The following is a 21,225-nucleotide window of genomic DNA, read 5'->3' on the forward strand; positions in this document are numbered from 1 at the left end:
TAAAATGTTTTACACTTGGTTAGAGCAATATTAGCGCTTTGTTTGGCTGGTTAAGCGCTGCGCCAACAAGTGTCTGGACCGTGCAGACCGATCAGGCCACTCACGCACGTCTACGCCAAAGTTCCTTCATCAGCTTGAGTTTATGCCTCCAGTCATTTGCCGAAATGACCAGCTTGCCTGTGGTTAACGGAATACCAGACACGTTCGGCGCTACGACAGAATGCTCGCAACGCACGCTGCTTCGATAGCTCTCGCCTGGGGTCGACAGCCAAGCGGCTAGCGGAGAGGTTTCGCGCGGGCGGGGGCGGGCTCCAAAACCACCGGAAGTGGACGATGTGACGTCGCATCGTGACGCAGGACCAGTGAAGGCGGAGCTTAGCCCCGCTCGCTCGGCGAACGAGTTGAGGAGGAAAAGCATGGCTGGGGAGGATGGTAACTTCTAATCGCTTGTAGCTCCATTAAATACGTAACGCTTCACTTTAAATTTAATTGTGGTGCGAATGTTCTACTTAAGCTGTACCCTACGCGTCTACAAAATTTGTCCGAACCGTTTCAGGGGCCCTTTAAGCACGTGCCCGACCTTCTCAGCTTCTACATGTCATGTCGTGATCGGCCTTACGACAAAGTGCCAGCACGTCCTGGATGTACGATACAGGTATGCGTGGGGGATAATACGGGAGGCCAGTTCCTGCTTTGCGGCAATTTTACGGCCGGCTGGTTTGCCAAACAACTCTGTCAACTTCTCTTTGCATTGGTCCCAGCTGGTTAGCTCCTCTTCGTGGTTTTCGTACCATACATTTGTCGTGCCTCTTAGGTAGAACAGCTTAGCTAGCATAAGCGTAGGGTCCCCTCTGTTGATTTCACTCACACGTTCGTACATGGCCACCCACTCTTCAACGCCGGCGCCATCGGTCCCGCAGAAAGTTCCAGGATCCTTGTGTTGCACAACGACAACAGAAGGTGACAGCGACGTAGCATACGGTGACGTAGGAGGCGGCAACGACGTTGATTCCGAGTGCTCACCGTCATTCATGGTGCAGACGGTGATGCGACGTCCACTGCGGAGCTCTGTTTCCAGCCGTAGTACCACGCACCTCTCACCAATATGTTACGGGGATGTTGAGAGTATAGAATATTATATTTACAATTTATATACAAAATGAGTCTGAGTAGTTAAGATGGCTGACCACCAATAACCCGCAGCAGCCAGCGTCTCGCGATCTTCTACATCCTCTCTTCGTTCAATTTTCCGTAACAGTATTAATATATGACAACAGTAACAATATTTACATTTTCCATCTTGGTCGACATTCGCAATGTGCTTACAATTGCTGAATGCTGTCTTTAACAAATGTATCTTCAAATAATAAATTGATTGATTCAAAAAGAAAATGCATTAATAATAGAATGGTTATAATTTACGTTCTCGAACAAGATATCTTTGTAGTTTGGTATGATCTGTCGAGTGTAGTTATAAAATTTATAATTATATAAATCTTCGTAGAACCACTGACGCAACTTCGTAACCCAAATTTTGCTCACACTTGAGTGACATGTGAGAGAGTGCACATAATGAAACTATGGGCAAATTAATTGCTGAAGTAAACTGCCATGGTGTAGCACGAGTTTGGTGCCAAAACTATCGGGGCCACCGGCGCCACTTGAATCGGCAGCGGCTTGGAGTCTCGGAGGACGCATATTTTGCGCAGCATTCATTAGATGGCGCTACCCTCGCACATTCTGCTCCTGCGGTGGCATTCCTCGAAGAGAGGTGGGGGAAAGATGAGTGGGGCCACGTGACGTCTGGGCGGCCGGCAGCAGCTTTTCCGCTAGCATCCCCTGGCGTCTCAAGCGGGCCTTATCCTTTGCGGCGCGGCCTTATACCTAGCGCCGCGGCCAAACCGTCCCCGCAGCAGCAGCAGCAGCAGCCGCGAGAGAAGGAAGCGGTTGTGGACGTGGTGGGGAGTGCGCGCGTGCCATGGCCTGCTGTGGATTACGGCGCTGAAAAGGACCCGAGCGCCCGCGGAGGATGCAGCCGTCTTTCCAGGCCGGCAAACAGGCGGCTGCCTACCGGGACCCTGCCGGCCGGAGGCCCGTCTACGCCGCCAACCCGCGAAAGGTGACCCGGGGTCCGGGGAGGGGCTGCCTGTCACGGGCTCCCCTGTCAGCGGCGCTCGCTCGCGGCGCGATCGCCGTGCGCGCGCGGCCATCGGGCGCCGACGGCCGCTCTTTATCGCTTTCCGGCGCCGCTGGCCGGTGAACTCCTGAGTTCGGGCTCGCCGCCACTCTCGAATTTTTTTTTTTTCCCTACTCCGTGCCGCCTCCTTCCCCACCTCCACGGAGGAAAGATTGCGTGAGGCTTTGACACAAAGCACCCAAGAATGTCCACGGTGCGGGCGGAAATTAGCTTCTTAGCGAGTTTATTTTCTTTCAGTGACCGATCAGCAAACGCGCATCGACTCCGCCAGGCGGGAAGGGGGCCGGGGGTGATCGGGCAGTCGCAGCGGGGGGGGGGGGGGACTTAAAAAAAAAAAAAAAACGGGCAAACCCGGGCAGGGCTGTTGACACGATCGTTTCCGAGTCAAGCGCCGTCGGTAGGTGCGATGGCGCCCCTTCCTCCCCCCCCAACCATGACGGAGACAAGTCTTCCTCGTCCGACTCGAAAAATCCCCTTGGCCACACGTGTGACCAACTTGTCAGCGTAGAGATCTCGCTTGCACTGTTTGCTGCCGGGCACCGTGAGGGAGCTTTTCGGTCGCTTGTCAGAGCTGTCGAAGGCCGTTCTGCCGATTACGCGCAACACTCGCCGCCAATAATCCGCCGTCGGGAACGATGTGCATTTCAATCTCCAATAAATAACGCAGGATACGATGCCTTGGCTGCGCGTCGCACGAACTTACTCGTTAGTACGAGTTAGCTCGTAAACGCTGCGACCGAGCTCCTCTATAAGGCGGGTAGTCCGCGCGGGCAGCGCTACGGCCGACCGTCGTCGTCGTCGAAAACTCTCCGACTAAAACGGGCATTGTTTTGTGTTTTGCGTTTGCTGTATTACAGCTCTGATGTGTTCACTTGTTGAAATGCCGTTTTTACCCGTGTGCAGTTAAGTTCCAGCACTACGTAAGGCTTAGTATCGCCGTGTGGGATTCACTTTTCGCTTCAAGTGCTCGTCTGAAGCAATGTGAAATGAATAGCCTGTACTTGGTTCTGGCAACACTGCGCTTAAAGGCGTTTTGCGCTTCGGGTAGCTTCGGTATCTGCGGCGATCGCCGTGTGTTGCGCGAGTCCGGAGCGATTAGCGTTGGCGTCTCGGCTTGGTTTTCGGCTCGTAAAGTCATACTTTGAATGAATCGTGGGAAATGCGAGTGTTTATGGGAAAACGTCAACCTGACATTGCTTGAGCAGCACTCAGCGGAACCTGTGTATTCTAGCTGTAGAAAGCGATTAAGCCCCATTAAACGGTACAGAACAGCTGAAAAAAAAAGCGCAAACAAAACTGCGTGCGATAGCCGTGCTGAAAAGGTGCGAGTTTGCATGCAGTCGCTTTGTTTCGCTGCATTTTCTCTGTGAAGGCTTATTACGGGAATGCGTCAATGTAGTTGGTATGGCTCTAAAACGCTAAGCATTGTCACTCACTTGTCGCCGAGACAGAATACAGTCGCTTGCTATAGTATTTTTCATGTATGAAAGATCTGTGTGATAGGCGAAATTGCTTGAATTTGCATCATTCTGCATTGCTCGATGTCGCCTGCAAGAAAGAACTTGTTGGAGGAAGGCAGAGAGGTGTCAGTTTATGAAAAAGGGATGCGGGGAACAACACCCTGCGGCACTATAGCTCACAGTTTTGGTGACGTTGTTGACCCAAAAGGAAAGTGATCAGGCATTCCAGGCAAACTGTCTTCCACTTTGGTGCACGCGCAGTGAATGCCCAAAATGTACACTGCCAGCTTTGTTGCTGTTAGCAGTGACCGTGTGATATGAATTGCACAATGTCATTGGTGGTTGGTATCAGTAGCACATGCAGGATCACGCGCAGCAAGTTCAGTACGTGCCTTGATGCCCGATAAACCTTGTTGTCGGTATACATTTATTGTCTTTTTTTTAACGTCTTGCAATATAACACAGTGACTGCAGGTGTGGGTGATGGGAAGGCATCCAGTAGGGCCCATGTTAACTCAGGTTGGAGCATGTGTGTTGGTCATTGCTGAATAGAATGTGCAGATTTGGCGATTCGAAGGTCATGTGGCAAGCAGCATGATGCCACATACGCTAATTCTGGACTGTTTTACCTAACTGTAACGTTACTGGTGAATCTCTGCCTCCATTATTGCTTGAGCAGAATAATTGCACATAAATGTATGTAAAATTAGAGCTTCCTAAACAGGCTTCCCTCTGTCTGCTGCCTCCAGAGTAAAATTTGTGAGCTTGTTTTTGAAGCTGAAACAGGCGTCTGTAGTCTGTCACAACTCAATAGTGCAGTGTCCAAATAAAAAGAAACATGTCTTTGCTTGGAGTCAGCATCGTTTGATCGAATCGCACAGCGTCGCCATCACCTGCGTTTCACGCCGTTGACGTCAGCGTGTGGTGGCACCAGGGTATTCATTGCATCGTCAGCATGACACTGGTATTCAAGTCTTCAGTACAACCGATACTTTAACATAGGCCAAAATGTAAGCAATAAGAAAGCGCTGCGGTGTAGATGCACCAGTCCATTGCATTCTCTCATTTATGTGATGCCATGGTTCATGGAGTCACACAGGGCAAATGCAGTGCAGTTTTGTAGACAAAGCTTGTAATTAATTCTCAGGTTGTCGCCAAGTGCATTGTGTGAAAGCTTATATTCACATGTCTTGTCACTGTGTGTCTTTCAACTTGGAAGGCCAGCTGTGACTCATCTCATGGCAGCCTGTGTAACAACTGGTGGAGATTGATTGTGCACCTCACTGTGTGAAGCTGTGTGTGAGTGCTCACTCCTGTTGGAAGCCTTGTGTGCAAAGCATTTGCAAAGTGTTCATGTCAGAGATTCACACTTGCATGTTGAGCCCAGCAAGGTTCCCACTTTCTCCTGCTCAAGCACACTGTTCTGATTTCGGAGATCAGAACAGCTATGTCACGAAATCATGACTGCTGTCTAGGAGCGGTAAGGGTAGGAATAAGATGTATTAAAATATTTCTGGTCATGAGATTTTGATGGGCAGAAAGTGCAAACGCACTTGCATACCATACTTTGCAGCCTATAAGTCGCACCCCCCTCAAAACAGCAGTTTTTCAGAAAAAAAGAAAAACATATCTAAGGCACACCGGTGTCTACACAGAACTAATTTTTCAAAAAATTGTTTTTGATACACATTGATGGCATGTACTTAAAGACGGCATTTAGGCAAAACCATCGAACCCTTCTTCCTCCGAATCGCTAACAAATAATCCAGCAACTTCAAGCGGGAGTTCCACCGGCGCATCACTGTCGTCCTCAGACTCACTGATTTCTTCGCCACCACTTGCAAACGAGATCAGTCTGGCATTTGAGAATTCAGCTACAACTGTTTTGGCAGAAATGGAGTCCCAAGCATTGGAGACCCATTTGGCCACCTCACCAAATGTTGCGCGTCTCATGTGTCCTGTATTCGTAAAACTGTGGTCACCCTTGGACATGCACAACTCCCAGAAGCGTCGCAGCTTTGCTTTGAAACTGTGGCTCACAGAAATGTCTTGAGGCTGCAGCATCTTCGTCATGCCGCCTGGTATCACCACTGGGACACTGTTCTTCGCACTAATCTTCTTTTTTATGGAATTCGTGATGTGTGCCCGCATACTGTCCAACACAAGCATTCCCTTCTTAACATCAAAAAATCCGTCAGGTTGATGCGAAAAACATTGGTCAAGCCATAGACTCATCATATCTTCATCCATCCATCCTTTGGCATTGGCCTATACCACCACAGTGGGAGGAAAGGAGTCTTTTGGTAGCATCTCCCACTTGAAAATTAATATGGGAGGCAGCTTTGTACCATCCGTGCAGCTGGCGAGAACAACAGTGAAGTGCGATTTTTCATGGCCAGTTGACCTCACTGTTACAGTTTTTTTCTCCTTTCTCGGCGACACTCCTCCTAAGGGGAATATCAAATGTAAGCAGGATTTCGGCCATGTTTATGATGTGGTTCGCATAGATGTCCTTGGTCACAAGCTCTTTGATAAACGCACTGAAGTTCTCCAGTTCCTGAAAATCGTCATGGAGCTTCTGGCACAGTGCCGTCCGCACTCACATCACCAACTTATTACGCCGCATACAGCGAAAACACCATGACGGACTGCCCATAAATCCAACAGTACTCATCTGTTCCAAGGGTCTTCACCTTGAGACTGTAGGCAGCCCCGCTGCCTTCGGCTCCAAGTACCCATACGCGCAGACGATCCTCTAGCTCCGGCCAGCGTGCTTTCTTGCCGTGGTTGGCCTCCTTAGTCAATTTTATTGTCTGGAGCATGCTGGTGGCTTTGCGCCAGTCACGTATAATTTTCTCACTAACCTCGAACTGCCTTCCTGCGGCCCGATTTCCATGTTCTTGTGCAAATGCAACAGCACGCAGCTTGAATTTTGCGTCATAACTTTTTCGCTTCGCAGGCGACATCATAGTCTTCGATTACTAATTGAACTGGACTGGTAACAATGAAATTTTTCACATTGAGAGTCGAACAGTTCACTCGGAGTTTTGTCTGTGTGCTAACTGCATCACACTGCAGTCAGTTAATTTATCTGCTGATGACTTGTATGCCAGGTCCTTCCAATTTTGGTAAACACCAATAATTGAATAAGGAATGTTGTGGAAAAAGGAAAATTGCCAATAACAACATAGTTTATAAAGCAAAATGTAAGCTAATGTAAGTCTGCGCACATGTCAAACCATATTGAGCAGTAGAAGCACATCTATTTACTTGTCTAAATGATACTGCCTTGTGTCCTTTAAACTCTTATGTAAGAGTGCCTTGGTCTTCTCAATGTTGATCTCTTCTGGTGTAAGCACAGGGACTGTGTGAAACTCGTGGCATACTAGGATTATCATTCTAGTATGCAATGAAACTAGGTTACTTACAAAGCACTCGTCATGTAGCTCCACAACGAACAAAGCTTTAACAGATAAAACCGTCATTAGATCAATATTGATGGCTCTGCGGTATGGAATCCACACAGTCCGGCATCGGTAGAGTCAGTTCAAAGAAAAGCTGTTCACCGTTATGACTGGAGCCTCTTGCCCTCTTTCGACCTAGCTATATCAGTAGCCTCCCCCAATTTCCGAGCAGCGCTGAGTAGGAAGGTTAGAACTTTCGTTCAACCTCATGCCACTCAAACCACTATGCTTCCCCAAACAACTAGCTATTCCTTGCTAGGATGTTATCAACGAGAAACACACCGGCCATGGTTACTTAGTCGCTCTGGTGTTGTGCTGCTAAGCATGAGGTTGCGGGATCAAATCTCTGCCACGGCAGCTGCATTTCGATGGGGGTGAAATGCAAAAACAACCGTGTACTTAGGTTTAAGGGCACGTTCAAGAACCCCAATTGGTCAGAATTAATCCAGAGCCCCCACTGTGGCATGCCTCATAATCGGATCGTTATTTTGGCAAGTAAAACCCCATAATTTACTGTTCACAAGAAACAGCTATATAATATTAACAAGAAATAGCTCTGAACTTAATGACTTCATATTTCGCTCTCGCACCAACTTATTCAAATATAGCCTTTCCCTCTGAACTGTTGAATTCAGGAACTGTTTGCCTAGTAACATGCAATCACCTCCTATACAGTATTTCTTTAAGTGCAGTGAATAATGTTTCATTTGTGATATGTAGGCATTTTGTAAGTTAGCATTTCCTTTTCTTCTTTTTTTCACCTTGTGGTTTGTGTATAAGGTGCACATGGTTTAGTGTTTACTTCATTTTTTTTTTACCACCCAACTCCTGCGATAGCGCCGGCAGGTTGCAGTATTTTGATATTAATAAATCTTTACGGTTCAAAATCCACCTGCACACATTTTGCAGTGATGGCCCTTAAATGAGCTGCAGGTACGCCGATACAGCTAAAGCCTGCTGGATCCATGCTGAACGATGTGGTCGGATACGATGATAGGGAAGATGCTGTCATTGGTAGGACAGTAACTAGTGCCATGAAGTAGTGGTTTCTGGAAATGAAACATCACCAGCGTGTGCGTGGGATGCTTTGTGAAACTTGCCCCCACAAATTTTCATGCTCCAAAGTGGGGGAACAGGCCTTATACAAGTAAATGCAGTATCTTGCAATGTCCTTCTAACCTCATCCCTAATTATGTGTGAAATTTCTGCTTCCTTTTTTTGAGTCTGCTCTGATCATGGCTCATGGCTGTTCTGGCCGCTCGCTGTACAGCTTAGCATAGAATTTCTCTGCTGCCTTTGTTACATAGTCAAAGTTGATGATATTGCACTGCTTATCTTTAACTGCATAAATCTTGTTTCTTCCAATTGAAAGTTTTCTTTATGGCTTCATGCCTCTCCCATTCCTTAGTGCTCCCTCAATCACTCCAGTGTTATATTGTATGTTGCTTATTTTCCTCTTGTTGACAGTTAACCAATTCAACCTTATCTCTGGGGTCAGACACTTTATTCTATTTTCGTTTCCTTATTATCACGTTTGTTACTTAAGAGAACTTGCCTGTTTGCTATCTTGGTGCTTTGCATCCAGGTTCTCTAGGTGCCTCTGTAATTGCTTTCATTAAGGTCTAATTCATTGCATGTATGCTATCATCATTCTCCCATTCTTTAACATCATTTTGTTCATGAGCCTCTGCTTTTGACTGTTAATAGGTTGGCCTATTTATAGTTATCTTCCTTTCTCTCTTAAAGTTCAGGACAGTCCTGGACATCACTAACCTGTGATCACTGCCCCTGACCATACTTAAAGCTTCTTCATTTTGTACATTACCGAGGTCAGCACAGAAAATGAAATAAATTGCACTTTTGTTTCTCTGTTAGGGCTTTTGCATGTCCACTTCCTGTTATTGTGATTCTAGAAGAAATCATTCATTGTTCACATTTGTTTCCTTCCTCAAATTCTGCCAACATCTTTCCTCTACTCTCCCCAGAGTCAATGCCGTAGTTGCCAGTTGCTTGTCTCCAGCTTGTTTTCTCCCAGCTTTTGCATTGAAGTTGACCATAACTACAGTATACCGAGTTTGCACCTTTCTCATTGCTAATCGAGGTCCTCATACAGCTGTTGTATTACCTCATCATCATGACTGGACGTTGGAGCATGGGCTTGTACTACCTTTAATCTGCATCTCCTATTTATTTATTTAATTTATTTAAGTACCCTAAGGGCTCATTAGGGCATGACATGGGGGGGGGTGAATGAAAAAGGTCAAGCGTAAATGCGTGTGTACAATGCAAATAATGTAGGAAGACATTAGGGGCAATAAAAAAAATTAATCTAAATGTAAAACAGAAACAGAAAAAAAAGAGAAAGAAAAGAGAAACTGAGTTTATACAATATTTGGTAGTGGGAAAAATGCATAAGAACTTAAAACGGGATGGAGATGAACACTACCCATCAGAACAAAAGCTTTAAGATACAATTGAATGATGATTTAGGTAAACAACCTACAGAAATACATATCAGATGAAACAGAATGACTGTTATATAATACCAAGCACATGAAAACACTGTTTAAGTAAATATTCAAGCATACGTGGGTTCACACAGGTTGATACACTCTAAAAAGGTTAGCAGTGCTGCATGAAATGATGATGATTCCATAAGCGAGACAATGTTTGAAGGTAGCGAGTTCCACTTGGCAATAGATAAAACTAGAGATGAATTTTGATAAGCGTCAGTCCTGGAAAATATAGGTTTTACTTCATGACCATGGTCTGCGCGGGTCGAAATGTGCGGAGCGGGAAGACTATGAGCTCGAGCCAATGCAATGTTGCAATGGTAAAACTATGGAAGAACGAGAACCCTGATAATTTCCTGCGCATGTCAAGAAAAAGGAGATTCGGTGATTTCTTTAAGGCGGACATACTTTGATATAGAGAGTATGAAAGTAAGATAAACCGCACAGCTTTATTTTGAACTGATAAGAGTAGATTCGTGAGATTAGAGGGATGGAGGTGGCTAATTATGGACGCATATTCTAATGAGGGCCTGATAAGAGAACTGCATGTACGAAGTTTGGTATCTGTGTTTGCAAGGTGTAAGCGCCATTTCAGGTAACCACGTTTTTTATATACATTTGTGGCAATGTGTTTAATGTGAGCATTCTAGCCTAAATTGGAGGTAAACAGAACACCCAAGTACTTGATTGAAGATAGTGAGTCAACAGTAATACAGCATATTATATATTGGTCAGAGGTAAGTCAAGTAATCGAAGCAAGTTTAATGTGTTTAGTTTTGGCTATGTTAATTTTCATCTGCCATGTGTCACACCACTCAATTAGTTTTGTTAAATCAGACTGCAGCACAGAGATGTTGGCAGGGCAGCTTATTTCATTATACAACACGTAGTCATCTGCAAAGAGACGTATTTGTGAAGTAATGTTGGTTGCAATGGTCATTGATGTATATTAAAAATAGCAGTGGACCAAGGACTGACCCTTGTGGAAGTCCCAAACTTATGTGAGTGTGGTTAGAAAAGCAGTTGTTTAAACTGATTTCTTGAAATCTCTTTGTTGGAAACTCAATTCATCACTTCGTGTTGTAGTCAAGCTGTAGGTTCCTAACTTTCAGTTTTAGTTGATTATGAAGTACCCGGTCGAAAGCTTTAGAAAAATAAATGAAAATGGTGTCTGTACAAATCAATTTGTGCAAATAAATATGAATACCTATTACAAGTTCATATAGTTGCATCTGACACGAGCGATTTTGATGAAAGCCATGTTGGTTATTGAGGAGTAGGCTATTATTATTAAGATGAGCTATAATGTGAGAGTAATGTGTTCCAGTAATTTGAAACAAATAGATGTCAGTAATGTAGGCCTGTAATTGTTAGGGTCTGCTGTGTTACCAGATTTAGATATTGGTATTACTAATGCTAATTTCCAATCTTCTAGTAGGCATCCCGTATTGATGGATTGCTGAAATTAATATTAGAGGTAACAAAGCAGAAGAGTAGCACGAGGTTAATTTTAGAAGTTTAGCACTTGTACCATGAGGATTTGGCTGGTTTAATGAGGAAGCCTGTCAATTGCGTGAGACGCAATGTTCCGATATTATGATGGATGAAAAAGGGAACTTAAAAGATGGTTGTTCAAGTATGTGAGTGTCATCAAGTGGCAGTTTATTAGTGAAAACTGCAGAAAAGCATTTGCTAAATAACTCTGTGCTATATCTTGTGTTGAGCACTACTTCACTTTCGGAAATTGGTAAGGGAGCAGTGTGATTTGGTTTCGGGTTAACTACTTGCCAAAACTCTTTCGCATCAGTTTTTATCATATTGGGAAGGGTGCAATGAAAACGAGTTGTCTTTAGCTTTGAGAGTTGTAGTTTCTGTATGGCGCACTATGGTTTTGCAGTTTGCCAGTCTTCTGCAGCATTTGTTCGGGCAGCTTTTCTGAATGCTATTTCTTTCTTCTTTATGCATTTCTTCACTTCACGGTTAAACCATTGATTCTGTCTTGAGCTGATGGTCAATTTTGGTATACACGTAGTTTCAACTTTGAGTTTATCGTGAAACAAGCTCCAGTTGCTTACCATTCTGTTTGGAAAATTGTTTGCAATGTCGGCTGTAAATGAGGCTAACATACAATCATTCTGCCATTGTTGGCACATGCGTAGTTGAAAATGCATTTTTTTCGCTTTATTTTGCTTGGCAGGTTTCAATGCAAAGGAACACAGCACCACTCAGTGGTCACTTAATGGTTCTAGTACATGTGTCGCAGCAAGGTCTCGATGATTTGATAACCCTCTGAGGGTCAATTTTTTTCGCCATAAGCAACTGCCCAGGGTAATTTTTTTTATTGCAGATTCCAAATCTCTTGAAGGACCTATTTCGAAAAAAATTTACCGTAACTTTTTTAAGGTGACCGTAAAGTGAGAAAATATATTGCATTGGTATATATGTACTGCTTATTCATGAATAAGTATAAAAAAAGGAAATAAGCTTATAAGAATTAAAAATTTGACGCATTGTTACACACTAAGGCTTACAAAATGCGCACACGAGAATATTTCGCAAGTGTCAAATGTCCCTGCTCTTACAGTAATATTTACATCCATAGTGTAATCGAACTGCGTAGGTGAGCACGCACTCAAGAAAACTCTGGTTGTGTGCCCATCAAAAAAGCAAAACGTGTGACAAGCTTCCGCTAATCTGTCTTATCGCCAACCAGAGGCAATTAGTTTTCGTGAGTCTCATCAAAAAAGAAACGCATGCACGGCAGCATCCTTCCTCTGCGCACCCCTGTGAGTACTAAACAAGCGAGAAATAAGTGGTCGCCCTTTGAGGGATTAGTAACGAGATAGCCAACAGTTTTGCAAGCGCAGGAAGCCGAAACTGCCTGCGCGCGCGCGAATGCACAAACGGTAGTATATAGACATGCCAGAGCAAACAAGCTTTAAAACAAACCGTGCAATGAAAACCGAGAAAGGGAGGCGCGATAAATTTCCTGTATTCCCACATGGTGGCAGCACCTGCCAGAAAAGAGAAAGTTAGGAAATCGTAGCACGTTTTAAATGTACAGACGGCGCTGTAAGTATACTTGGACTTTTTCGCGGCGCCGTGTATTTACATCATTGACCCTCAAAAGGTTAAAAGAATGTCTAGTGCGTGGTCACCCCGAGTTGGTTTGTGCACGATTTGAATTAAATGATGAAAGTGTAAGGTTTGTAGAAAATTAAGACGTCCAGATGTGTTGCTGTTTGCCTTCAAGGACGACATCAACCACTTAATACCTAAGTAATTAAAGGGCCCCTCACCAGGCCCCGTAGCACATTTTTGTTATACGCTTAAAGTTGTTACGTGCCCTCTAGGGAGCATTCTGCCGCAAAGTTTTTTCAAATCGGCTTATTAATAGCAGATAGAAATATTTCAGTGCCAGGAACCCATGATTTCAGGAGGCAAGCTCCACGGCATAGCGAGACACTCTCTACTCGCCCCATCTCGCCTCCGCAAGCGAAATTCCTCCCCTGCGTTTTCTCATACCGGACTTCGAGGATCGCGTGACGCACACATCACTGGCCTCACCTTCATTCTTTTTTCTCCTCGCTTTTTTTCCCCCGGTGCTGTGCACGAGCTGTTGTGATTGTCTGGTTTTGCGCAAGCTGTTGTCTCGTTCCCGCAGTGCACGATTTTGCATGCTGTGCACAAGTACACATGACTAGCAGTATAATTCAGTGCTACAGGAATACTGAGGCAGAACAAGCGGATTTCAGAGCATGATCACGCACTGGAACACAGTAGAAAATGGCAGTTTCGGTACCTGCTGTTAGATATGGCGCCGTTTCCTGAGGCTACTTCGAGTTCCCCAGACCACATCGGATGGCAGCACAGCTAATTGAGGAATGCAGAAGCAGGAAGCGCATTCCAGAGAAGCGGCCGAGCAAACAAGTTTAAGGCAACAAGTTTACGTGCCAACAAGTTCGTGCGCCGCCGGGATTAGCAGGTGGGCATCCGACAATGAAGCAGGTGCAGCCCTCCCCTTCTCCTCGTTCGAAGTGCATTGCCAGTCTGCGAGGCAAGACCGCAGCAAGCCGCCAGGTGTGACACCACGACACGGGCGCCTACCATTGGCTGAAAGTGGCGTCATCGGAGTGGACTCTCCCATTGGTCAAACATGACGTGACTTGCAGTGCTCGAAGGGTTTATAAGAAGCCTTCCAGAGAGACCTGAGCATTCTGGGACATGCCCTGATTCCCTGATTCACCTCTCTCGAACTTCTTGCCGCGGGCCGCAGCGTCCGAGTTGCTGCCGGCCCGTAATGTCTGTACGTCTGGTACTTGTCGCTCACCTTTTCTGTATATAATGTAGAATAAATCCTCCCAAGTTTTTGGGTTTTCATCCCGAAGTCCGTCCCCCAACCCCTACATCTGGTTGGCAGCGGTAGGATCGCCTCCGAATGCATCAGCTGGTGGCAGCGCTACGGATAAACCTTCGTCGTGAGAGATCCTAAGGAACCGGGAAGAGCGAAGAAGAGAGAGCCTTCGTCGAAAGAGGTCCGAAGAAACTGGGAGTAGCGAAGAAGGAGCGAGCCTTCGACCCAGGGAGTCCGGAAGGAACCGGGAACAGCGGACAGATGAACCGGATGGCAGAGTGCTGCAACCGTAAGTGAGCGCGTGGTTTTTTTCCTTATGATTCGCCAGACTCAAAGGTTGTGTGTTCAATTTTGATAGTTCTGGGAGTCGGGAGTTTGATGCATTGTGTGTTTGCACAAATTAATTAAGGAAAACAGTTTTAACCACATGTCGGGGCAGCTGCCATGGATCTTAGAGGGTTGACGAGGTTAGACTTGTTGTTGGTGTGCGACGATTTGGGAGTTGAGGCGGACGAACGGATGAAAGCGCCAGCTATCATAAAGGCGATTAAGGATAGTGGCAATGATGAGAAAAGCATTGAGCTTGCTTGGGAAGTGATACAGGAGCCACGGGAGCGTGTGCGTCGTGTACGTTTGCGGGAGCGTCGTGAACTTAAGAGTGAGAGTAAGCGTGAACAACGCGAGAAGGAACGGAAGCAGGAGCTTCAAGAACTTGCTCTTAGGTGTCAGCGTCACGGACGTGAGAATGAACGCGAACGTGAGCGAGAGGAAAAGTATGAGAGAGAGAAGGCAGCGCTGATCAAAGAGATACAGCATTGTGATCAGTTATTGGCACAGAGACAACGGCTGTCTGAGAATTCTGTAGGTAGTACAGAGCGAAAGAATGAGGCAGCATCGAGCGGATTTTCGCCAAAAGCCGACGAAAAGAGTAGTGCCTGTGAGATTGGCTGCCGATTCATAAGTGAAGGGAAAACGCTAGCTGCTAACGATGCCTTAGTGGCAACAGAGGCCGTTAAAGGCCGTAGTGAGAGCGACGAGGTGCTGTGCCAACAGATGACTGTGGAGACAGCTAGGCCAGCTGCGAACAAATTGGCACAGTTACCGAGCGTGTGCGTCGCTGGTAATGTTAGCGAGGTTGCTAGCGAAGAGAAGGGCACTTCTGACCCGACAGAAGCGAGCACCCATGTAGAGCCAGATGTGCGTGCAGAAGTGAAGTGCGAGCTGGACGATGCAGTTGAGAATAGTTCTCGGGGTGGCGAGCTCCGTAGCTCACGAGAGAACAACTGCATTGTTCAGGGATCGGTGCGGCTCTCCGCCAGTCTAGATGGCCTAGATAGGGATGATTCAGTTAATCATTCGGACTGTGCGCGTGAGACAGCGATCGATACCGACGGGCTGTGTGCCGATTCACAGCGTGCGCTGGGCAATGTAGTAGAGGGCAGTTCGCAAGAGTGCGAGTTGTCTTACTCGAGTAAAGCCTGCTGCATTGTGCCAGAGTCGGTTGAGCTGTCCGCCAGTCGAGGCAGAGAGAGAGTAGATTTAAAAGTAAATCACTCAGACTGTGCGGGTAAGAGACCGATCCGGGCCGACGAAATGTGTACCGGCCAGCACGAGGCACGAGGCGACATGAAAGCGAGTGCAAAGAGAAAGCGCCTTAAAAAGAAGCGCGGTAAAAACCGAAAGTCGGTAATTAATGAGGCGCCGCCAAAGATGGCGAGAAACCCAAATGGGCAGGGCGCGAGGAAGAAGGTGCGGTCGTCACGGACGATGTTGACGCATCGAAAACGTTCAAGCCACCGGTCAATGGGGGACCGCGAAGAATGTTCTGCACGGACGCGGACAAAGGGCACGAGGCAGTTAAGCTCCTCGTCGTTCCGTAGTTCTTCTCATAGCTCAGCGTGCAGTTCGAAGAAACGCAAGGTGGCAGGACGAGACCAGGTGGGGAGTAGCGACGCGGTCAATCGAGCTTGTGTTGAAAGCGGGGCGCGGGGACGCAAATTGGCAGGAGACCGTAACGTCTTGGGGGAGCTGATGGTGAATCAGCCCTTTTGTTGTCTCTCGGCAGCCAGAGTAGCTTTCAGACCACGTCCACCCCGCGTTCGACTCAAAGTATGAGTCAGACGGAAGCGTTTGGAAAAGGAGGCCTGGAGCGCTTCCGTAGAAATGAAGTGTCTTGTTTTATTTTTGAGCATCGGAAAATTTCGCGATTTGAGACTAGGTTTTCTTTCAATATGTAAAGGTATGAGCTTTGTTTGTGTTTTCGTTTGAGAAGCTCGAGATTTGAAAGATGCGTTTTAAGTAAACATGTAGTCTCGCGAGATGCTCATTAATAAGTAGATAGGCTTTTTTTTTTGTGTGTGTGAGTAACCTGAGGGTCTAGGTTACTGTTGAGAGGCCTATCGTAACGCGCGTGTGTGTTATTTAACCTTCTTTCTTTTTAAGTGTTTTTGAATTTTCTAAGGTTAAGCGCGTAGATTTTCAGTGAGTGCATGATTTGCACGGAGAAGCGTTCTTAGTTCCAGTTAGCGCGTGTCCTGTGTGGACGGAAGGAAGCAGACTTTATGACTGGGTTGCTATTGTGTGTGGAGGGCAGCCGTATTCTGACTTCTTTAGTGAGCGTGCGTGGAAAGAGTTAGTAGAAGACGCATCATTTTAAGAGTTCTGCGGAGTGTGTAAGTCCCGCGAGTTTAATTGTTCGTTTATGTCACGTGTCCTGTAGGACTTTCAGGAAAGAAACGTGAGTAAGCGTGAATGAAAAGTTTGCCTACAACGCAAGTACGCGTTTTGTTTAGTGACCACAAGGCTAGTGCGCTTGTGATTACGTACTTGTGAGGTTGACCAGATTGTTCAGTGGCACCATTACGTGCGATAAGTACGCCACTGCGATAGATTGGAAACATGCTGTTCGTGTAGTTAGGCCACTTAAGTTATGTTCGGCTGTTTTCATTTGTTGTTTGCATCGTCAGCGACCCTTTTGTTTTGCAACAACAATAGTGCTCTGGTCTTGTCGGCATTCGGGGAGAAATGGATAGCGGTTTTGAAGGGTGGTTGGAACTGTTTTGTCGAAATTGGGGAAATAAAAGATCAGGGTTGATTTTGACTCAGTAATAGTCTGGCGAGTCAGGGGTGAAGAGCCTGCGCTTACGCGTGGTGCAGCGCTGTGCTGTTTTGTTTGTTTGACGTTTGTTCTCCAGGGCCCAGGATCCTGAGGGTTGTCAAACGAGGCTCGATCCCAGTACCCTGCAGCTTCTTTCAGCGTTCCTCATGGCCAGCGAATTGAGTTCACCGGCCATTCAGAACAACCGCGGCGAGGACGAGCTGTTAGATATGGCGCCGTTTCCTGAGGCTACTTCGAGTTCCCCAGACCACATCGGATGGCAGCACAGCTAATTGAGGAATGCAGAAGCAGGAAGCGCATTCCAGAGAAGCGGCCGAGCAAACAAGTTTAAGGCAACAAGTTTACGTGCCAACAAGTTCGTGCGCCGCCGGGATTAGCAGGTGGGCATCCGACAATGAAGCAGGTGCAGCCCTCCCCTTCTCCTCGTTCGAAGTGCATTGCCAGTCTGCGAGGCAAGACCGCAGCAAGCCGCCAGGTGTGACACCACGACACGGGCGCCTACCATTGGCTGAAAGTGGCGTCATCGGAGTGGACTCTCCCATTGGTCAAACATGACGTGACTTGCAGTGCTCGAAGGGTTTATAAGAAGCCTTCCAGAGAGACCTGAGCATTCTGGGACAGACCCTGATTCCCTGATTCACCTCTCTCGAACTTCTTGCCGCGGGCCGCAGCGTCCGAGTTGCTGCCGGCCCGTAATGTCTGCACGACTGTTAATTGACGCTCACCTCCTTGTACATAATGTAGAATAAAACCCTCCCAAGTTTGGGTTTTTCATCCCGGAGTCCGTTCCTTCAACCCCTACACTGCGCACATTACTGCACGACCATGCAAATAAGCAGACGAAGTGAAAGTACATCTCTCTTGCTTCGGTGCGAAGTAAAACAAAAAACACAGTGACAATCCGTTTGTGTGTTTTATTCTTTCTCTAAAGTTCCATTCGTCAATTCAAGCAATAGATCACACAAATAATTCTCGAAGTCACTTGTCACCACGAGCGACGTCACACTGTGGATCTGAGTACGTAGGTGCAGAGACGCGGGTACGTCACTGATCTCTGGGCTGTGCGGATGTTGGGAGAGATGGAGTTGGGAGACGCAGGTGAGCACAATAAACAGATTTTACGAAGGACAAACCCAAGATAAAACACACTCAACACTCAGTTAACTCGACCAAACACTCCTAAGAAATGCAATGCCATAAAGAGCAATCGGCACCTTTGTCGCCCACTTAACGGTCACTATGTTCTAATTGCCGGCCACTTCAGTCCTTAGCGCATTCCGCGCGAAAGTGCGGCAACCCTGGCCTATGGCTGCGCGCTAACAAAGAGGAACGCTCTTACAAAGTTGTGTCATCGCACGTTTCTCCAAGTCCGATGCGCATCATCTCTTGGTCCCAGTCGGTGTTCCTGCCGACTTCGCAAGCTTTGTTGCCTTGATATCGACCGGCCAGCTCCTCAGTCTCGGTTGTCGGCGTCCCGAACTATGTCGGTGACGTGGCACTCAGGCCTCCCTGGTTAGGCCTAACGTTGGGCTCTGCCGCTACTTCTCCGAGTGCCGACGAGATGCCCTGGGGACTATCGACCGTGCTGGTCTGCCTCTGAAGGGGGATACAATTCCTGGAGCACCCAGCACTGCCGTGAGCTGCTGCAGCAGGTCCAGGAGCCTCACTCGAACGTCGCTGAGGTCGACGGCCACACCCTGGATCGCCAGCGTCACGGGCTTGGCCGAACCTCCGTTGCTCCCATTGCCAGTGCAAAGCTGACGCTCCAACGTTCTTGGCCCAGAGCCACGTCGATAATCACAGCTCAGCGCCGCGTCTCTCCCGATCACACCTCGAGTCGCGCGCCTCAAAGGCTCGTGCCGTTCTGACCGATCGGCGCACATTGTCCTCTTTTTTTCTTTTTGTGCCCCATGCTTCTTACATATGACATGGGCCCCCTTCTCAGGATCGGCGCACATTGTCCTCTTTTTTTCTTTTTGTGCCCCATGCTTCTTACATATGACATGGGCCCCCTTCTCAGGAGCTTTTTTCCAAAAAAAACCTTCTTCTGTTGGTATTCATGGTGGCGAGTTTGACTCTCCCGCTGTGACTTGTGTGCTTTTCCTTGCGTCGTCGTAGCTCACAACACATCACCGCACTGTCACGCACATTTCACCACATGCACAGTTCACAACATTTGCAAGATCATTGTTCTCGCCACTTTACACGTGCACTTAATCGTCCGCGTTACACTCTTGACATTTCATCACTCCTATGCCCTACTACTACTACTATAGCTCACACTGCACTACTTATGTCCACCCTGGGAGGTCTGAAAACACTTCCTCGAACTTATGAATCAACTCCCTTAACTTCTCTACTTGTATTGCTGCTAGGGCTTGGTTCAGCCTAACACTTTTTAACCCTTGGTCTCCCTATCGATATAAGAGTGCACCTCCTTGTGGTCCTTCTCTTCGGCAATCTCCATGCAAACTCTACTCCTCTCTTCGTTCTTCCCCTTTTCTATCACCTTTCTCTCTTCATACTTTCTTACACGTCCCTTAGCCACTATCTTTTGGCATACATCACATGCCTTCACATACCGTTTCGCATCACTCTGCACCCCGATCCAAAAGAACTCTTCTGTGATCCTTTCTAATGTATCCTTTACTCCTTTGTGACCGGCGGTTACACTACCGTGCCCTATCTTCAGTACTGTGTCCCTCAGCTCCTTCGGGACCATCAACTGTAGTACTTCCCTACCTGAACTAAACACACACTTCCGGTATAGTAGGCTATTCTTCTTTACAAGCTACACTACTGTTCTACTCCTTTTCCTACGCATCAGTTCTATCTTTAGTTCACACTTTCATATTGATTTGTCCTTGCTCTGTAGTTCTTTAAATTCTGCAGCGGTTACATTTAATCCTTTAGTGGCTGAGACTTGCAACACTGTCAGGGGTTTGGTACCTCTACTGCTTGCTCGCGTTTGTACTGCAGCCGTTACGTCTGTCTCTTGCATCCCCCCTTTTTGTGCTTCTGAGCGTTCTTTCTCTTCCACATCCTTCCCTTAACCTCTTCCAACTTGGGTCTGGGTCGTCTGCTTTCCTTACCCCAGGTACATTACTCACAATCAAATCATAAAGGGAGTCCTTCATACATCTAGCTGTGACTAGTCCTGTAACAGAGGGTGTCAATATTTGAATCTGTGCCTCTGGCAGATATTTAACGAACTTATCTACCAAGATTACTGGTTTAAAGTACCCGGTCATGCTTTCTGGTGGTACTAGACTCCTCCTTACTAAAATTATATTGGCTCCCGTGTCTCTCAAGACCGTAGCCTTGCGTCCTTGTACCTCGCTTTCCACTACAGGCATGTCCTGCTCTATCTTTACATCCTCTTGACCTCATGATACATGCCGTCTTATCCATGGACCTAGTTTTGCATTCGTCTGCCTTGTGACCTTTCTTTTGGCACAACTGGCAAACTGACAAAAAAAAAATTATACACGCCGTGGCCAACGAGCATCATCTCAAGGTATTGTGGCCTAAATTTGTTCCTTCGGTCACTCAATATCTGCTTATATGCAGAGAATGATTGGTCAACATCCAGAGATGCAAGCTGTACAACGGAATATGCAAGCTGTACAAAGTAATGTTAAGTGGTTTCACATCCTTTGGTATCACAGAATGTTAGGCATTGGGAACTCCTGACAACATTGAAATTGTCAACACATACACAAACACACACACACATTTAGAAAGTTTGTGATTTAACTACACTGCTCATTTTCAATGCACTGAGCATTGCAGTGGTTTCTCACTTGCTTTCAGCGTAGCCGACGGAACACTGTCCTCTCGGTCCACGGAAGAACCATGCTTATGGGTCCACACGCATGGGTCAATTGCCAGAGTGGCACACTCCTGAGTGTCTTTGTTTTTGGCATCTTTCACACATTTTGTGCAGCAGCGAATGAAGATTGGCAAGAGGAACCCAAGTAAATAAGACGGAAAGAAAGCAACTGCTTTGAAAAAGGCATTGTTAGGCCCTCGTATCCCAAATTAGGCGCAAAAGCTAAAATATGCACTGATAGGCACAAATAAACCGGCCTAATTCGTGCTTATAAATCAAACAGGTGT

At 46.7% G+C, this 21,225-nt stretch overlaps 1 protein-coding gene across 2 annotated transcripts in view; it reads left to right on the forward strand.

Moving 5' to 3' along the window:
* Window positions 1–1,822: 1,822 nt before the first annotated feature.
* The window catches only part of shep (alan shepard), a 208,501-nt gene continuing 189,098 nt past the window's right edge, over window positions 1,823–21,225 (forward strand). Inside the window, exon 1 of one of the 2 annotated variants that reach the window (XM_065437156.2) lies at window positions 1,823–2,119. In XM_065437156.2, coding sequence (XP_065293228.1) covers window positions 2,030–2,119 — 90 coding nt within the window. In that variant the 5' untranslated portion in view covers window positions 1,823–2,029. The remainder of the gene's footprint in view (window positions 2,120–21,225) is intronic. The other variant, XM_065437155.2, reaches the window with a different exon arrangement.

The sequence above is a fragment of the Dermacentor albipictus genome, chromosome 1, assembly GCF_038994185.2.
Source record: "Dermacentor albipictus isolate Rhodes 1998 colony chromosome 1, USDA_Dalb.pri_finalv2, whole genome shotgun sequence".
NCBI classification, from domain to species: domain Eukaryota; kingdom Metazoa; phylum Arthropoda; class Arachnida; order Ixodida; family Ixodidae; genus Dermacentor; species Dermacentor albipictus.